This window comes from Talpa occidentalis, unplaced genomic scaffold (assembly GCF_014898055.3).
Source record: "Talpa occidentalis isolate TD23 unplaced genomic scaffold, MPIMG_talOcc4v2.1 talOcc4.12, whole genome shotgun sequence".
Classification (NCBI taxonomy): domain Eukaryota; kingdom Metazoa; phylum Chordata; class Mammalia; order Eulipotyphla; family Talpidae; genus Talpa; species Talpa occidentalis.
The window spans coordinates 961,343-980,799 of record NW_023601212.1 but is presented as its reverse complement, the minus strand read 5'-3'; the positions used below and the strand labels follow the sequence as shown (position 1 = coordinate 980,799).

Below are 19,457 nucleotides of genomic sequence, written 5' to 3'. Positions count from 1 at the left end.
AAATCTTTGAGTATTGGCCAGTATTCAGGCAAGTGCCAATTTCATGGTGTCCTGTGGGAACCCTCGCTGCAAAGCAGTGCAGGAGCAGGCCCTGCAGCCGCAGCACACGGGTGCCGGCCCCGTCACGGCTGGACAAGCGTGTCGAGGGCCGGCGACCCCTGCGGGCCCAGCGTCGGGGGTCGGGTGGCACGGGCAGAATCACTCTGTGGTGTTTCGCTCTTGCAGGAGCCAGTTCACAGCAGGTACAAGGAGCTGCTGGCCAAGCGAGCGGAGCTTCAGAAGAAGGTGGAGGAGCTGCAGCGCGAGGTCTCCAACCGCTCCTCCTCGTCCTCCGAGAGGGCCAGCCCACCCGCGCCGTGTGCTGCGCCCGTCCAGACCGTGGTGTGAGCGCCCCCGCGGCGGCTCCGCAGAGCGGGTCGGGGCAGCTGTGTGGGCACCAGGTCTTCAGACTGGAGGGTCCGTCCGCGAGAGCAGTTCCGTCACTTTATTTATTTGAAACCTCTGACACGAGGCCAGGACTGTAGCCACGCGCTGGCGGCCACGACACTACGCAAGAGCCACCCTGAGGCGGTGACTCGTGTCTGGCTGGATCCCGCAGGACCAAATCCCTTGCTGTAGGAGGACACGCTCACAGGTCTTGTGTCTGGGAGAAAACAGACGCCGCCTCCTGGTGGGGCGGGGGGCCGGGGGTGGCCCTGGCGAGGGTCCCCGTACTGCTCACCCGGCGGCTGCCCCTCCCCCGGGGCGAGTGGTCCCCTCGGGGTCACCTATAGTCCGGAGGACTTCTTGGTGTGGCGCTGGGTGACATTATTCTGTTGTTATTTAAGAGCTTATTTAAGACTCATTGGCATCTGCCCTGCAAGGACGCTTTATGGGGGGGGAGGGAGACGGCGGCAGCCGCGTGGGAGGCCGGGACCACAGCCTTCAGATCGTCCCCTCCGCTCGCTGATCGAAGCAGCGCGACCTGTCCCAGCCCCGCGTGTCTGCGTCCCTCTGTGTCTGGACGCAGGAGCCGGTGCGCTGCAGCAGGGTTGTGCGTTTTCTAGGGTTGCCCTATTTTACTGAAGTCTGTATCAGGGGTTTATGGGAAGGAGTACTATGCTCAGATTTTACAGGAACTATTTTACTACTTTTTGAAAACTCTTACTTCCAGACTGATAGGATTTACCAAAGAGCTCTCTGCACGCCGGAGTGCGTCTGGCCTCGGTACAGCCAGCAATCCTGGCGTGAGCTCGGCTTCCTCTGCCGCGCCCGCTCTGCCGGAGCTATCCAGCCTGGGCTCTCATTAAAAGAAGTTCCAGCTAACTCAGCCTCTATCTGCGTATCCCGAGCCACCAGCGCCAGCTGCTCAGCCGCTGTTCCCCACGTGAGCTGGGGACTCCTGCCTCTCGCTGTCCTGCACTCATTCACAAGGGCTGCATTGCTCCCCGGCCTCTGGAGTCTGGGCATCCCCACCTCCTCCAGGAAGCCGTCCCTGCTACGCTCGCCCGCCTCCCTGGACGCAGCGCCTTTCTCACGCAGCGGGGCATCCGCACGGCGCTTTGCTTACGGCAAGTCCGTGGAGTCAGGACACGGGAGACCAAGCTGTCCTGCAGCAGCAGGCGGGAGCCTCCCCCATCTCTTACCTGAGGGTCTCAAGGCCCAAGCGGGCGTCTTTCACCGCCTCGCTGCCACTCTTGTCCCGGCCAGGACTGGAGCCCCTGCTGGGCAGTGCAGGTCACACAACTTAACTACCTGATGCTCAGGCAGACACAAGTTTAATACTGAAGTGGTGGCTGCGGCACAAGAAATGTCACATCACGAGAGCAGCGATGGGGTCTGTGGGTTCACTTATGAATTCAGGGGTGATATGCACCTGCTCACCAGAAATTTGTGTGCAAGCAAGTTTACTAACAATTTCGGGAGAATCACAAATACCCCAAACTGCGGACCCTACGTGAAGAGCTCCAACTGGAAAAGGTCCAGTAGGAAGCTGGACGCATAGCAGTAGACCGCGCATGCGGGTTCTGTGTGAAACCCCAGGACTCCCCTCACTCCGGGAGACATGACGCCGCCCTCAGGGGAGGTCCGCCTGTCCTCCTGTGTCACGGGGAGCATCTCACATGCCCCAGGCACTCTGGTCTTGCTGGACTTAGCATCCCTCTGTAGGCATGAGAAGCAAGTGTACCGTATGCCAAGTGGAGGCCGCAGCTTCCCCTATATAGGATGCACCTTCAGAGCGCGCACCTCGAGCCTCCAGTACAGGCTAGTAAACAAGATTCCATTATTTCCTTAAAAAAAATCTGCTTTATTGACTTCAGTGGCAATTTATAAAAAGTTGATGTCTTGATCTACTCACAATCACAGCTTCCGTGAGCGTGCCGGCCGCACGCGTACAGCCGGTGGCACACTCGCACTGCACGCCAGCGAGGGCGCGCTGAGGGGTCCTGCGCGTTCACAGTACAGCTGCAAGGCCTGGGCTGGCAGCATGATTACACACAGGCGTCACTTAAAAACAGCAAATGCATATGCGTCACAGCACCTCCCCTTCCATTCCAGAATTCCATTTACTTCATTAACAATCTGTTTAGCCTTTAAAAGCGCTTTTCTAATCTTTACAATTAATTGACTTGAAATGAGTGCTTGGGTCTCTAAAACAGTGGATTAAAAATCAATATAAGTACACTTAATAGCTGATTGATGTCAAAAAGTGAAACAAAATAACCCCCTTAAATAGCTATAAATACTTATATACAGAAGACCTTCCTCCGCAGTTGCAACAATGTATCTGACAGTTGTGCTGGAAAGGGGAGAAGGGCAAATCCTGCCTGTCAGGGAAATTTAAAACTAGACTTTTCAAGCAAGCTCTGCCTATGGGACAGCCTCCGATTTTCTGAATTAAAACCTAATTTTATTTAGATAAAGAACTACTGTAAAAAATCACACCCACAAGTAAAAAACTGGTCATCTGTTTACAAAGTGCACTATTCCAGAACAGCAAATTCACGGGACGCAAACAGTCTAGGTGGCAGCTTCTCCCTGACAGCTCCCCTGGCCCTGGCCCTGGCCGCGCGGGGCCGTGCCGGGCGGGGGCTGCCGTGCAACTGTGCGGGCCTGGACACCTGCGCCATTAGTTCCAACACGAGAGGGCCTGGGACCTGGGGAGAAAATTGCCAACATGTGATTCACTGAGGTTACAGGTTATCTGGATGAAATTCACAGCCTGGTGCCAGTTAGTAATCCCAGCACACGCTGTCGCTTTGCAGCGAACTCTGGATGGTTTGCATTTCCTTCAGCAACTGGAGGTTCTTCCTGCTTTTTTCTCCGGGTCGCAGTTTGGCGACGTCCTTCTTGTTTGTGGACCCTGTGATTCCAGAGGACCGGCTGCTGCTGTTTCCTTCTTCATCAAGAGTCTTTTTGGTGCTTTTCAATTCCTTCTTCTGCTTCTCTGCCTTCTGTTTCTCCAGCTTTACCCAGGCATGACCAAGGCAGGAAAGAGAGAAGTTAATGAAAAACACATTCTCTTAAGACAGCTGGTGCCCTGAACTTGTACTACTAAAACACAAATAATATAGCCTGGGTTTATTTTCTTAAGGGCCTCAAATATCTGTGGCCATTGAACAGCACTTAAGAGACACAGACACGCCGGTGGCCAGCCACACATGCACGCGGGCCATCAGCACAGACTATGGCCGTGCTGCCGAGGCACACACGGGCAAATGAGACTCTGGGGGCTTTGGGGAGAACTCGTGAAGGCAAAATAAATGACTTAAGATGAAGGACAGGATGGATTTTAATAGGTGGAGAGGACAGACACATTCTAGAGACAAGTCTGAACAGGCAAAGAAGAACGTCCCGAAGGAATGAAGAGCACAGCCACGATGTAACTCCACCTGTGCAAAAATCCCTTTTTATCCTTATTTACTGAAGCATAATGCTAAGCTGCTGTAGGTGAAGTCTCTTAGGAAATGTGTTGAATTAACACTGGTTTAAACAAAGTTCCAGGCCTATAGCTTCACTTTATTCCTACGTCACTCTTTTTAGATTAAGTCAGTGGGGGCTCTACTTCACTTCAGCTGGTGACTACAACAGGCTGCTGCTGGCAGGGTGGTGACCCAGGAGAGAGGAAGGGCAACCATGTGACAAGTTGGCCCATCACAATTACAGAAATAATTTCCTGGTATTCTTTTTTTAAGCACTTCTAAGCTTAACGGTGCAGGTTCTGACGCTGACAAGAGTCAGGTTTGCACCAGCTCAGCAACAACGGAGCTGCCGTGTCCTGGGACAGTCCGTTTCTCTGAGACTGCGCCTCGCTCCCTGGGGATTCAGCCCAGAGACTTCATCTATCAAATGAAACCAACACCCACTCCAGACACCTTCCGTGAAAAGTGGACATGGCGCCGCGTGCCACCTGTGCTGACCATGCACGGCTGGGTCGTGGGCATCAATGGGCCTGTTCTACTCCTGTGGCTTCTCCACCAGTCAGTGGTCCCGGCCTTCAAAACGTCGCCTCCCCTCCTGCAGGCCTCACGGCAAGTAGCCCCGCGTCACTATGTCCGAAGCTTAGCTCGAGTAGGTCCTTTCGTCCACCCGCGGTCCCAGTGCGCGCCTGGCAGGCCCCGTCCCAGACCAGGTGGGTCTCAGCCACGGCCTTCCCCACCCAGCCCAGGCGTCCGTCAGTCTTAAACACACGAATCATCCTGCTTCCTACTGCTTTCCCTGCATCCGGAAGGAACAATGGCGCTTCATTTAATTAGTAACCTAAACAAAACTACAGTTATTTTCCACATTATATCCGAATTCCTCTAGAATGTGGAATTTCTAGATGCTTTTTACCAGACTTGGGTAAACTCAGACCCACTGAAATGCATCGTGGAAGTTAAAATTTTGTTCAAATGAACACAGGACTAGTAGGTACATCCAGCATACGACGTGCAGCGTCGCTGGTCTGGGGCCACCTGTCCTAACCCGCTGAACACCAGTTCTCAGCGATGAGCCGAACCAGCATTTACAGCCAAGACCTAGCTCCTGTAACTCCCTGTCTACTTTATCCACAACTATATTTGGGGAAAAGAAATTGTTTTTCTGTTCTTGTTTTTTAACCATAAGAACGAGTAAAGAAAACCGTTACCTGAGCTTGATATTTTCGAACTTTAGTTATTTGACCGGCCTTTGCTTCCATCCGCCCCACTAGCGCCTCCAGCTCACACTCTAAGTTGTCTTTCAGCTCCACCGTCGGGGACTCCTGGATGAGCTTGGCAAGCTGTTGGTGATCGCTGCGTACAGAGCAGTGCAGGCTGGTCAGGCCCTGCGTTCCCAGGCAGGCCCAGCGCACCTCCCTCACCACGCACCACTGCATGAAAAATATCTCTGCTTCTTAAACATAGCGGCAGATTTCCAAGCCATCAGTGGTAGTCTTAAAGAATGGTAAGTTTTAAGGAATGGAAGCACTGCAAGATGAGCTCTTAATTTCCAGTAACTATTATTTATATTTCTGCCTCCCCACAAGAGAATTACGTAAGTAGAAAGGAAAATCTAAGGGTCTTGTCCTTCAAACGCTTACATCCTGACTTGTAAAAGTTGAGTTCAGCTGAAGGAAATTAACAGCAAGGACCCGAACAAGGAAATATAAGTGGGACACAGACCTCGGGCTTCACAGTAAAGCAAAGCATCTAACAGGGCTAGGGAGGGGAGCGCTCACACACAACAGCTGTGTCTGTCCTGACAGCCTGCTCCGTGGCTGCTACAGAGACTGTTCAACAAGTGCTCGCTGAGCAAAGGGAAGAGGGTGAATAAAGTCAAGGTCTGAAAACTCAAATACAGTGAAAAGCCAAAAACTGCCACTCACAAGCTCATTTGCCCAAATTCATCCTGCAGCGTTTGCAAGACCTCGGACAGCTCCTCGCTGGTGCTGCTGGAGGGAGGCGGCGTCACCGACTTCTTGTTCTTGCTGCTCCGCGAGGGTGCTTGCCTGGCCAGGGGGACGCTGCTGACCACGCGGTCGTTGCACAGGGCTTTGCTGTGCTGCTTCATCAGGTGCAGGACGTGCTGGACGTTGGCCACCACGGCGTGGCTGGGGCTGGTGGACTGAAAACGTGCAGACGCCACATGTGGTATGTTTGTTTTCTTTTTCTTCCCTACCCCCCAAAAGCCTGGTGACATAATCTCCCAATTACCAACCCCATGGAGTCCGCCCTCGCCTGCTCGTGACCGCTGGCTTCCAGAGCAGTGACACCCTCGTCGGTCTCCCCACAGCCAGGGCTGCAAGTGACCCTCCTGCAAGGTACACTGCTCACGCTGGCCTCCTACTTGAGGTTCTCTGACGCTAGGCCACAGCCCTCAGCACAGAGCAATGAGGCCCAGGCATCATCCAGCCCCGCCACGACCACCTCCCGTCCAACCGGGAGGTTAGAATGAGCCATTTTCACGTGGGAGGCATCTTCTGTGCAGCGGCTTCCACCGCGCTCTTTAGCACGGTCCCAAGAACTGTGTGGTCAGTTGTCTGGCCATTAGGAGGGTCATTTGTATGGGTCATGTCAGGAAGAAAAGCCTTCTCCAACACTGTGCTTTGAATGCTAGAAATCACAACGTGCTATTCCAATCTGCAGACAGCTGCTAGGTGGCACCATCTAGGCAGCTTTCAAAATGCAGATTCTCAGGCACACCCCAAACTCAGTGTGGGCTTGCACATGTGCTCAGATGGCCCCGGTCAGCCGGGTCTGCAATCCCTGAGCTAAGCTAAGCTAATCCCAGAGGCTCTTCTCACGCTGTTCAGCAGCAACACGCACAAAGACGCGCCCGCCATGTTGAAGTGATTTCAGAAATGCAAAGCCGGATCAGTATTTGAAAATCAATTTGAAAATCAATCCCTAACAACGGGGGAAAAAAAAAAAGTCAAATGACCCTATCGTTCAATGAAGGAAAGCATTTGAAAAATCCAACACAAAAAAAAGAAAAGAAAAATCCAACACAGTCAAGGCACAGGGATGTCTGCAAGGAAGACAGGAGGGTGCTGCACGCTGTCTGTGAAGCGCCTGCAGTGAAGCCGCACGGGCTGAGGTGCTGAGCGCTCGCAGCAGATGCCAGCAGGACTGACACCGTCACTTGACCCTAAGAGCCTGTTTCCAACCCAATCAGAGGTTCCATGGAGACACAAAGGCATGGCCCAAAGAGATGGTCAGTGACGCAGCGAGACCTGATGTGGGGCCGAGGGCTGCCAGACCCAGATCATGTTTTCCAATAGGTAGTCTGTGCCTCACAGGTCTACACGTGTCAGAAAGCAGTGGAAAGTCTAGGAGCTGCTCAGACGTCACTGAGCCTACACCGTGGGCCTCAGAGAACAAACATAGACAAACCAAACTAAAAATTGCCTCAAGGCTCTCGAGGGACGGCCAGCTGGACACTGAAAACGCACCCACGGACCACCAACGGCGTGGTCAGCGAAGCGCTGATGTAACCACAACAGGCCACACTCCCTCAGCAGGCCAAGCTATGCATTTCAGCGCAGACAGGACACGAGACGCGAGCCCACATGTGAGAGGGCCTCGCAAAAGCAAGCGAGGGCCAGCCTGGACTGAGGACACACAGCATGTGGCCATTTACAAGAAAACCTGTCTCTAGACAAGGCAATAGAATCGACGCTAAAAACCCACCACTGCAGGTGCACATTACCTCTCCTCCACCCCTTCTCCAAGCCAGTCCCTCTGCCTGCTCCACCCTTCGGTCTCCTCACATCACTACAGCTGCACTGGCGAGGGGAGCAGAAAGCAGGCCCCACCATTTACAGGCACTCAAGGCAAATTCAAAGAGCTAAGTAATAAACACCCCGGACCGGCCAGCTCACCTTCCCAGCAACAAACGGCATGTCACCCAAGCACAGCCTGTAATGCGGCTGTGCGGCAAGATGGCTCCGAGGACATCGCTGAGGAGAAAAGAGAGACAGTGTTACTCCCAGGCCGTTACTTGCCTTAACTTACTCACCCTCTCACTGCCACGATAAAAACTCTGAAGGAGGTAATACCCGTCCCCTCTTCCCGTGGAGAAACTTGAGACCCGCGAGCCGCACCCACCCAGGGCTGCACCCACGGCCTCGGGTGCAGGTGTCAGCGACCCTAGCATGACTCCCGGCTGGTGGCTTCCGTACCTTTTCTGGTGGCTTTGACTTCTTTTTTTTAATTCTTCTTGCACTGTGGACACACGGAGTGGCCTTGTCTTCAAAGATGAGCCTATTGGCTTCCAGGCCGGTCTGCAACTAGAAAGCTACGACTGAGAACTTCTACCTTGGCCATTCCAAAGTACAAACAACCCAAGAAGCCCACATCTCATCATCCACTTCTGTGGGAAAGAGGCACAGCGCGAGACGGCCCCCTCCCCGGGCTGCGCCTACCTGGGCCGCCGTGGCCTGCATGCGCTTCCTCTCCCGCTCTTCCTCGCGGAGCTTGCCTTCCAACTCGCGCATTTTTTTCTAGTGGTAACAGTTAAAAAATTTGTCTTAGTGTCTATTTGCAGGATTTTAACGTAACACGAGCATGCTGTAAGCTTCAGTGCAGTGAGCTTAGGCCTGCTGGTGCCCTGGACAACAGGCCGGAGCTTGCTGCAGCCAGGACATGCTGCCTGAGCCAGGAGAAAAGGATGATGGCAGATCTAGGCCAAGGAACACACGGCGTGTGAAGGTATGGAAAATGACATCAAAACTGAACCTGGACTTCAGTCTCTGGTATGAAATACTTCCCAAGTGAACGAATCAAACTAAAATTAGCCCAGAGGACAACGTACACCGCGGGCTGTTCGCCCTAGGAATACGCAGAACATGCTACCCAGCTGTCAGCATGTTCAGAGAAGAGTTTCGAGGGTATAAAATACAAACTCTCTCCAAATTTACACTGCTCCATATAAAAATGCCTACACCTTACTCTGCTGTAAGGCAACTTTTCTTCGTATAAATATCCAATCTCATATAATAAATCCCTTTGACAGAAATACCGCTCTATGCACTCATCACAGCCACTGACTTCCGCGAGGGCCTGCATTGCCGTCAGCTTGTTATACTCCTGCTCGAGAAGGTCCAGTTTTTCCAGTTGGCTCTGAACATGCGTTTGGTCGTGTTGTCGTTCTCTCTCTAAGGAAACCTGGAAAACAGCATCAGATGCAGCATGATCATCTATATTATCAAAAACCAAGTAACAACTAACATGTACTAACATGGAGAGAATTTAAGAAGACACCACATGCTATTCGCCTGGCCTTTCACAGAACTTACCAGGCACTGGCTGAGGAACTGGAGGAAGACAACATTAAGATGAAACCACCGGGACACCCACAGATGCAAGCAGAACCCTGTTCTCACTATGCACGTCACAGCGTGTTTCTGTGGCGAGACTGCGCTCTGGGAAGAAAGAACTGAGCAGAACCACACTTTGACCTAGTGGTGTCTCTCAGTCGAGCTCTTCACTAAGGCAACAATTTTGATATCATGCTTCCTCAGACTTCTATGAAAATTTTCATTTTTTCTTTTTTCAGGTTTAGGACCAAAAATTTCAAGTCCTATCAAAACTGAGGGCCAAGAGTCACAGGGCAAAGCGTTACACTAACATAAGCAGCAGCAATACGCTAACTTGAGGCCTATTGATAAAAAACCAAAACACTAGGTACCTGAATTTACAAACGGTTTTCTTCATACATAACTAACTCTAGCAATGGGCATCCCGCCGACTGACACGTGAGCAAAATATAAAGCAGTAATTTTCTCAGGAATTTGTGTGAAACACTAACTCCAATCCGCCTTAGCGACGGATAGTTGCAGCACTTTAAATACACTAAGCTAAATATAGACGCAGATTTATATTTTATTTCCAGTACTGGAGTAATTCTTATTGTGCGATCCCAATCAAAATTATTATTTAAAACTGCTGAAGAAGCCACGTTCAAAGACGCCCCTTCTACATATTCTGCGTCAGTCACGCATGGACATGCCCTCTGCCCTGGGAGCACACGTGCACGGGCTGCCAGTCCCAACCGAGAGACAGACTGAGCTGCTCCCCCCCACCCCCCACAGCCAACAGAGAAGTGCCCCGTGGGAACCAGGAATAATCACGGTGAAGCTGAAAGCAGAGCAGAGGAGTCTCTGAGTGAAGAGAGGGTGCCCCAAAGTAAGAGAAAGGCGCGTCCTGATCCTCAGCCCCGTGCGGCTGCCAGGCACAGTCACGTGCCAATGCACAAGCATAAGTACGGGCCAGAAGCAGTGCGGCCACAAGGCCCAGAAGAGCAAGTGCACAACTGCCTCCCACGCTGCCCCCACTGCCAAGGGCATGGCGCTGGAGCACGCGCTGTTGAGGCCTGCCGTACGCTGTCCAATAACTTCCTTTTCCCCCTGAAGTCTGACTCTCCACTTTGAATGTGGACTGAAGGCAGAAACACAGGATTTCTCTTTCATGCTGCAGAACATCCAGCAAAATGTTGAGCATATAAACATTCAAATGTTGCATGCTGAGGTTAAGATGCTCAGAAACGGTGGTCTTCATGGCAAATTCAATGTCTAGATTCGTAATAGAAAAAAGCGGTATGTTTCTCCAGCTCTCTGAGGCTGATGCTGCAGCAAACTCACAGGCCACTAATACACACACCTCTCACGTGACACTCCATGAAGAGTGCTTACAAAGCACTAAGAACCTTCCTATCGCTGCCTCACTGAAGCTTCTAAACAAATTCAAGAGTAGAGAGACACGTAATATAATTATTTGTACTTTTTGTAAGACTTCACGTCATGAAGGTGACTTGAAGAGGTAACAACAAAGGCAGCGAACAAATGTCCGGACACAGCTGACGGAAGCAACAGCCTGGGTCTCACTGCTCCACAGCAAGGCCGCTCAGGAGGCGCGGAGCACGTGCATCCTGGCTCCGCCGACAAGCCACATTGTCCTCCAAGCTCATACTAGGAGCTCTTCAAAATGAACCACAGATCCTATCACCAGAAGTTTAAAATCAAAGGAGAAACGATCATTCAAAATAACAGTGTGACTAGTCCCCACGGAGGGAGCAGAGGTTTTCATTTCCATCTGATTTTTTCCTAACCAAGTGTTCTTGAGGACGCGTCACACCGCGGGCGCCATACCTGTTTCTCCAGGACGGACGTCCGCTCCATTTCTGCATGCTTTATCATGTTTCGCATATATTCCAGCTGTTTCTCTAAAAGATTGCATTTATTCTCTGCCGCCAATAACTGAGACGTCAGTTCTAAAAATACAGAAGAAAAGCAGAACTTAGGTCACTCATTGTTTAACAAGGAACTGTTAAAAATCCTGTGGAACAGGAATTCAATCTACAGCCGACACGCACAACCCATTCCAGCGGCCCCCGGCTCTTCGCGTGGCCTGCGTCGTTGTCTCTCCACAGCTGGCCGAGCCCATCTTGCCTTTGCCAGTAGACGTGCAAGACGGCAGCAGCTGTTGGTCAACACTGGCATGTCCTGCAGGTGCGCCGAGCACAGGACAGTGCCCAGGGCCTGTCCCTTACCCTCGGACAGCTTTCATTTCTCTACCAATCAAACAGACCTTGATTGTGCTTGGATTCCTCATTCTTTGAATTCTCCCTTTCTTGTATCTGCTCATCCAGTACTTTCTTATATTCGATCGTTTCCCTGGACAGGGTTTTCACACTCTCTTCTGCCTGAATCCTCTCAAGTTCCAAGCGTCGAATCTTATCTTGAAGATTCTTCAGAGCAGAAAATATGGCTGCCAAAACAAACACGGCTACTCTAAGGCAACGATACACGGGAGAAGGTTCACTGAACAGGAGACACTCCGATAATACAGTTCACGCGCGGGCCCGCGGAGGAGGGCGGCTCTTCGGGAAGAGCGATACCCTAACTATTCAGTTCTTCACATGGCCTCACACCTCGCCACGCCCACCGCCAGGGGCACCTCGTCCTGCCACTCTGTCAGCACGGGCTGGCGCCGCCCACGGGAGGAAAATCCCCGGCTGCCAAGCGCGCGCCTCTGACTTCCCTCGAGCCCACCTGGGCAGCTTCACCTTTCTGACTCTCCTCCCTTGGCAGCTATGTCCCAGCCCTCGCTTCTTTGCCTACTTCTGTCTGGAAAACTCCCTTCCATTCAGAGCTTCAGCCACTGCTGGACCTGTGAAGCCCCAGCTCACTAGCACATGTGAAAAGTTTCATCTTCACGTCATCCACGGGCACTTCAAATTCAGTAAAGCCGAAAGTAAACTCATCTTTCTGAAATGCTCTTTTCCCTGTAACCTGTGTCAGTCACCATCACGCATGCACCCTGGCCTCAAGACTCATCTATTCCCTTCACTGCTGCTCCAGCCTCCCCCTGGCCTCTGCCCAGCTGGCGCCGCTTCGGGCTCCACTGACTTCTGACCCCGACCGAAACCCGGTAAGCGCCCCCAGAGCACACAGGAGGGCACGGTGGCGGGGCGCGGCGGTGTGTGGTGGGCACGTGGCAGGGGTGCTTGGTCTGAGAGCTAGCTGTTAGCACCAAGTCTGCACTACTGCTTCTAGTTCGGACGGCATGTCGGTAAGAAACAGAAACAGTAATTACGCTCCTGTTAGCCCTCCAGAACACGGTCTGAGCGATGCTTTGGGAGTCGGGACCCCCGGCACCTGCCCACTGTTCTTCTCATTGATCCCGCGGTAATTACGTTCGCTATGGGGTGGACAGAGAAACCACGGCCAACGCGTGAGCAAAGGGCCAAGAGAGTTCAGAAGCGACACCGGAGGGTGGCGGGAGGCCGTGTGCTAGGGCAGCTGGCGGAGGGGACTGTGCAGAAGGCTAAGTAACGTGCGCTTTAAGACAAAGGGCAATTCTCTAACAAGAAAAATTCACTGGGCGAGTACAGCATCAGAAAGGGTGCCACACCTGACGTGGGTGGGGTGGCAGGCAGCACGGACACCCCCAAGAGGCCTAGGCCCTAATCCTGGACACGGAAACCCTTTGTGAGATGTGAAAGACTTCAACGTGGTTGATGAGCTGGGCCCAGACAGGAAGACAGTCCCAGCTAAGGCGAGCGGCCCACCCGGTGCCAGAGTGCCAGCAGGACATGCTCTGCGCAGGGATGGAAGGCAGTGGCCGGCACGGGCAGGCTCGGGCGCGGGAGGCCCGGCTGCTGCTGCTGGGCGGGTGGAGGCACAGGCCAAGTTCCAGGAGCCCTGAGGGGGGCCAGCAGCCACAGCCCCAGCTCCTCCCCACAGCCACCGAATTTGGTCAAGAATCGGACAGAGCCGGTAGCCGGCGCGCCCCGGTACGGAACTCGGCCGGACTGGCCCTGGTCCAGCTATGAAAACCGCAGGTGCCCACCGGACGCTGGACCGTGCGGCCGTGTCCCTCAGAGCTGCTGCATGCGCGCCAGCTTGTTAAGGCAGCAAGAAAACTGCAGACGGCCCGGCCCGGAAGAACTGGATCGCAAAGCGGCCAGAACACAGGGTGTGTGTGTGTGAAGGAAGAAGCGACGAGAAGCCAGGGAGGGAGCTGGCGGCTCATCCAGCGTGTGAAGCGCTGAGCCTTCATGACGTGAGTCATGGAAAGTCACTGAGCCGTTCTGCGTAAAGCGGCGGGGGATGGCGAGTTAGGCAGGGCAGACATGCGACCCGGGGCGAGGGGGCGAGGGCAGGGTGAGTGACAGGTGCGTCCGACAGACACAGCCACGTGACAGCCAGAGCCCAGCAGAAAGCCGAGAGTGCAGACAGCCCGCCAGTCCAGAAGCAGAGACGTAAGCCCGATTCCCAGGACGCGAGCGAGGCGCACGGCCCCGTGACTGCAGACTCGCTTTCATTTTGATAATCTCGTGGGTGTCCGCCAACTGAGGGAACAAGAAAGGCCTTACAGCTGGAGATGGAGCCAGGAAGGGGAGACGGCTCCTCCCCCGCCCCGGCGTGAGTGCGCAGACAGGCCCAGCCCTGGCGCGGCTCCGGTACCTCTGCTGTTGCTCTCGGGGTAGGCGAACGTGGGCTTACTCGGGGAGCGCCGCAGGTCACTGTTAAGGAAAGGCTTATCGGGCGGGTACACCACGTAAGGGGACGCGGCCTGGCGAACCATGCTTCCGTTCGCCCTCGCTGGCTCGGCCACGGTGCTCTGAAAAATGAAAATAGGGCAATTAACTTCCCAGGCTTTGGAGGAAATCAGCACATAGACACCCGCGCGCGGCACGCTCCGCTGGTGCCCCCGGCGCCCTCCAGGGAGGTGACACCTGTGCAGAGTCTCCCGGTTGTGTACACTGAGCCGTGTCACACGGCACCAAAGGAAAATAACGCCCGTGGGAAAGGAGAACAAAGCCCGCGCGGAAACACTTACGATGGGCTCACAATGAATTTAATGGTTTTTAAAAATACGCGCTGTAAAATGTCTTTTTAAGTGTCAAAAAATCGCTTCAAAATGACCGCATGAACCTATCCCCGATCAGCCAGCTGCCCGCTGAGCATTTTTAAAATGTCCAAAAGCTGCGCAAACAGAAGGAGGAGAAGGGCAGCGTCCCCGCCAGCCCCGGGCGGCGAGCACAGACCCGAGGCGCATCCCAGCCCATCAGACACCCGAGCACAAACGATTCGCACGCGCACGCCTTCCCGCAGCCGGCGGCACGTCTCTGCTCTCGGCGCTGCTCCGCGCAGGGAGTGCGAGCTCTGGAGCGTTCTCCGTCATGGGGTCTTCCCACCAGACAGGCCGATCGGGAGAACTGGAGGGTTCCGGTCAAAGACGTCAGCTCCGGCTGTTAAGACAGCCGCCGCAAACGGGGCCCCCCGCGCTCGCCCTTGCGACAGCCGATCCTAAACACCAGCAGCGTCCGTGTCCAGAGAAGTGTAAGGAACACTGAGGATTTGCGGTAACCGTCCGCGCCATCCCAGCCACCACACTGGATCTCCGTCTTCTGAAAAACGGAAGACTCTCTGCCCGTCATCACCTTGCGGTCCACCGGCTGATTTCACGAAGTCCAAAGCATCCCTCTGCTGGCGGTCCCAGCTGGGGAAGGCCCAGAGCTTGGAGGGGCAGGGACAAACCTCAGCAGTGACACGAAAACCGTGTTCACGCGCAACAAGGAGCGAGCATTTTTCACATTTTCTGGCAACTGATACCTGATTTTGGAAATGGCTGGAAATGAGGGTGAGCTTTCACTTCTTAAAATACGCAATAACACCAGTCTTGGCAAAGCACCCAGGAAGGGTCCCCGAGCGCAGCGCAACTCCGCAGAGTCCCGGGTCTTCGGACAGTGAGGCTCGAGCAGCAACGGCCACGCAGGCCCCGAGGGCGAGGACGCGTCCCTTCCCGTGTGTCTCACTCGCACACGCCGCCTCCAGATGCGCCGGACCTCCGCGCCGTGCACCCTTCCCAGCACAGCGCTCTGCAAACACTCCCCCGGGCGAGTAATTCACCAGCACATCTCCACACACACGGCAGCGGGCGCCCTGTCTCCTCCGGACGCTGCGCACCCGAGCCAGCCGCCGCGGGCCGTCACGCACCCCCTTCCGCGCGGCTCCTCTCACGCAAGCCGCGCTCTGTTCACGCAAGGGCCCGCGCGAGGCCCCATCTCAGCACGGCAGGCGGGGGCAGACTAGAAGACCACGTCAATCCAGACAAAGCAGCTTCACAAAATGACAAGAACTATTTTGAAATAAAAATCAAGAAATGAAAGACGGACGCCTCAGGGGCACACGCGTCACACGCGTCACGCGCGTCTCTTAAAAACGCAGCCCAAGCCGGGGCGGCGCGCGTCGAGTGACCCGGCCTCGAGAGAGGAAGGAAATGGCCTCGCGCGCGGTCCGGGGGAGTAGCCCAGGCCGTCGCCGCACAGGGCCCAGCTAGCGACCCGGCCACCTGCGCGGGGAGACCAGGTCGGCGAGCCCGGGGCAGCCAGGGCTTCCCGCGGAGGAGCGCCGCCGGGGGAGATCCTCAGCTCAGGGGTCACCACAGGACCAGGTTTAAAAGCCGGGACACCCAGACCCAAGGGCTCGAGCTCGCTGGGTCACCGAGGAGGAGAAGGCGGGGGGCGGCGTGCGGGCGAGGCGCCTTCGGGCGTGGGAGCCGACACGCGTTCTGGTTCTGCCCGTGACCCAACAATGAGCTAGTTCCGCAGCCAGAGCCGCTCCCCCAGCCCCCGCCGCCCTTCCCCCCCCGCCTGACCTTCCGTCACCACTCAGGGTGGAACAAACCACTCCTCAGGATGCGCTCCAGCTTTGCCTCATCTCTCAGCTCTAACCCAAGGCCGCCCCCTGGCCCGCTCCCGCCAGCTGAGTCCCCACCAGCCCGATGGTGCCCAGTTGCAGCTCTTGACCGTACGCAACTTTCTTCAGCGAAGGCGACACCACATGCTCTCGTCTTGCTCCCCACGCCTAGACCCCTTCCCCCAAAACTCTTTGTCCTCCTCCTCCTTTTTCTACAGGCTCCAGGTGGCCACGGCTTAGTCCCTGCCCATTTCCTGTGGTCCCCAGGGATTGCCTCTGAGGATCCCGCCCTGTCAGCGCCGAGGGAGCTCCAGGTGCAGACGCCCCCACCCCGCCCCACCCCGCCCATATCACAGTAACTGGCATCACTGCTGACTCCGGTGCTCAAGCCAAAACCTCCAGGACCGGATGGGGTCATTCCTCACACACCCCACATCTAATTCTCCAGGAAGTCTTATTGGGGCTCCCTCTTCGGAACATACACAGAAACCGCAGTTTGGCCTCAGTTCAGAAACTCTCAGGCTGACGCAATCACCACCTTTAGTCTGGACGACCACAGCCGCTGCCCACAACTCCTGTCCCTCACCCTCCTCAGCCTGCTCTCCAGGGAGCTGCTCCGAGCGCATCAACTTCAAGTAACCAACTCAAGCAAAACCCAGGGACCGGGGCCCTGCAGTGGCTGTCCACCACAGAATAAATTCAAAATCCTGGCCACGGTTTTCAGCCCCACACAATCTGCCCTGAGGCGGACCCTGACCACGCTCTGGCCACACACCCTCTCCCCTTATTTCGCAACCATAATGACCACCTTTCTGAATTCTAGAAAGTGAGTACACACCCCACCTTCCATCTGCTACGTTTATCTTGCCTGGACATAAAAAGAGTCGTGATTTTCAACAATGACTATTTTGAAACCTGTGATAGAGCCACATAATTTAAAAAAAAAAACAAAAACTCGGCGGGTTGGCCAGGGAGACCAATTAGGGGGTCAGAGGCCAAAGTAACAAGTGTCAACAGTGGCGACCTCAGCGCTGTACTCCCGGAGCCCAACCGAGCTCCTCAGGCGGTGTGATGCTTCCCTGCAGCCACCCACTGTTGCAAAAATGTTAGTATTTTCACTGCGAAAAGTCACATGTATCACCTACTTCCATACAGTTCACCTTGGGGATTCCTAACAATCTCTGAGTCTACTTGTTACAACTCTCTGCAGGTAAAGCCCTTCCATTGACTCTGCAGTACTTCCCTGCTGGGTCTGCGCATGCTGAATACCTGCGAGCTACTGAATGTTCCAGACCCTGAAATCCCAACACAGGGGCCTCTGAGTTCCTGCTGTAGTTTGAGGTCTTTTTATGCTATCTTATGTGTCATCAGCTGTCATCAAGCTAAAACGCTTTTTAAGGTATTTTGGAAGCACCAGCCTTACTGCTGACATGGCAGTGTCTAAGCAGGGCACTGTCACGCACAGAAGAGCAAACTAAATTTAATCACTTGAGACATAGTGACTTTCAGATTACAGCATTTCATGAAGTATGGCAAGCAGACTGAGGCTAGACTTTGATTTGCAGAGGGTTTATTCTTTGTGTACTCGTCATATTAGGAACCCACTTAAAGCAGAGCTTGGCATATAAAAATGTCTACTTTTTCCTATTAAACACTCTAGGAATTTCTGTCCAGGCTACTTCAAAAACAGGCGGCTGGCCGCATCACGCGACACTGCTCACCTGGACGGCCCTGGCAGGAAGCAGCTCAGTGCTCAGGAGCAGTCCCTGCACCGCCTCTAAGGGCTCCTCTGAGCTGTGCAGGGCCTGCTCCCACCCACGTTTAGCCCATCACATTTTCTCCGTATCTCATCCCTCTCCCTACTGTCACTTCAAATTGCCCAAGAATCCTTCTTTATAGCCCAAGAGACCTAATTGTTCATTTTGTTGATCTAATTTCTGAACTCCAAAACTTCATTCACCCCTTCGCCCTAATTTCCCCTGGGCGCTCTGGGAACTTACCCAGACCCGTGCTTCTGGCCCCACCACCACAAACCCAACGCGACTTAAGGAAAGGGGACGCTGCTGGCCTCACATTCCCGGCTTCTCCCCAGGTGGCTGCCATGCCACAGCCTTACCTACCGCTCTGCTTTCCTCCCTCATGGCCTCGCGTTTCCCAAGCTTTGCCCCTCTTTCGCCGTCCACCCGAACCCACCCCGAACGCCGCTCCACTCTGACCCTCCCAGAGGGCGTCCAGTTCCCTGAGCCACACGCTGTCCGGGCACCGTAACTCAAAAGGCCTGCGCTGCCTTTTCTCCGCATCTTTGTTTGGGGGCACTTCTGCCTCCCCCCCCCCCGCCCATCCTCCCTTCCAGAACCCCGTCCCTGCCCACCCAGCTCACGCTCGCCCCGGCGCGCGCTGCCCACGGGTGTGGCGGCCACTGCGCCCGGGAAGGCGCCCCAGGGACCCGCACGTCCCTGCTCTGCTCCTCCAGGGCCGGCCCCGCGATCCTGCGGCCTCGGCGCCGACCCTCGCGGAGTGAACGGCTGCGGCGCGAGCCCGCACCGCCGGCCCTCTCGCGGCGCGCCCGGGCTGCGGGCCCGGCGGGGCGGAGGCAGCGCCCAGGAGGGCTCCCGCGGCCGGGCGCAGCCTGCGGGGAGGGGCCCGGGCCCGGGGCGGCGCCACACGCCCGGCCGGCGGGCGACTCGGCCGCCGCCCCGCGGCTGCGGACCGTTGGGGCCGCGCTCCCCGGCAGGTGCGCGCCCCGGGGCCGCCGCGCCACGCGCCCGAGGGGAGGCCGGCCGCCGGCGGGGACCCGCGGGCCGCACGGCCGAGGCGGCGGGGCCGGCGCCGCCTGGGCGCGGGTCGGGCGGGCAGCGGCGCCGCGGGCGGGTCGGGCGGGGAGGGCCGGACCCCAGGGCCTTACCGAGAGCTGCGCGCCGGACGCCGTGGACACCGACGCCGCCATCTTCCCGGCCCCGGTGCGCAGCGCCGGGCCGCACGCGCGCCCTCGCCGCGATCGGGAGCCGCCCGCCAGGGGCGACCGGGCCGGCCCCGCGGGAGCGCCGGGGTGCGGGTGCGCGCGAGGGAGCCCCCGCCTCACGACCCGGGGACGCTGCGCCCGGCGGTCGCCGCAGGCACGACGCGAGCTAACGGACGCCCTTAGCAGCCAATCAAAGGAGCGAACGTCTTCCGGGAGTCGCCGAGGGCCCGCCCCGCCCCGCGGTGACGTCACAAGGTAGCGCGGCGCCGAGGGGGCGGCTGGCGGCCGGGGGTGCCCCGTGCGCGGCGCGGGGGACCGTCTCCAGGGCGACCGTGCGGCGCGATCGCG

The 19,457-nt window shown here is 55.9% G+C and overlaps 2 protein-coding genes across 2 annotated transcripts in view; one reads left to right on the top strand and one right to left on the bottom strand.

Moving 5' to 3' along the window:
• MTMR2 (myotubularin related protein 2) overlaps positions 1–15,982 on the top strand; it is a 46,177-nt gene extending 30,195 nt beyond the window's left edge. The window contains exon 15 of the mRNA XM_037504760.2: positions 226–15,982. Within this exon, the coding sequence (XP_037360657.1) occupies positions 226–387 (162 nt within the window). The 3' untranslated portion in view covers positions 388–15,982. The remainder of the gene's footprint in view (positions 1–225) is intronic.
• CEP57 (centrosomal protein 57) lies at positions 2,253–19,111 on the bottom strand. Its single transcript, XM_037504762.2, has 11 exons — positions 19,053–19,111; positions 13,910–14,066; positions 11,529–11,708; positions 11,090–11,211; positions 8,991–9,107; positions 8,366–8,443; positions 8,123–8,230; positions 7,823–7,900; positions 5,828–6,066; positions 5,111–5,255; positions 2,253–3,446 (listed from the first exon to the last, which is right to left on the bottom strand). Exons 1-11 carry the CDS (start codon positions 19,092–19,094, stop codon positions 3,213–3,215), a joined length of 1,500 nt encoding a protein of 499 aa, XP_037360659.1. The 5' UTR covers positions 19,095–19,111; the 3' UTR covers positions 2,253–3,212.
• Between the last annotated feature and the right edge of the window lie 346 nt (positions 19,112–19,457).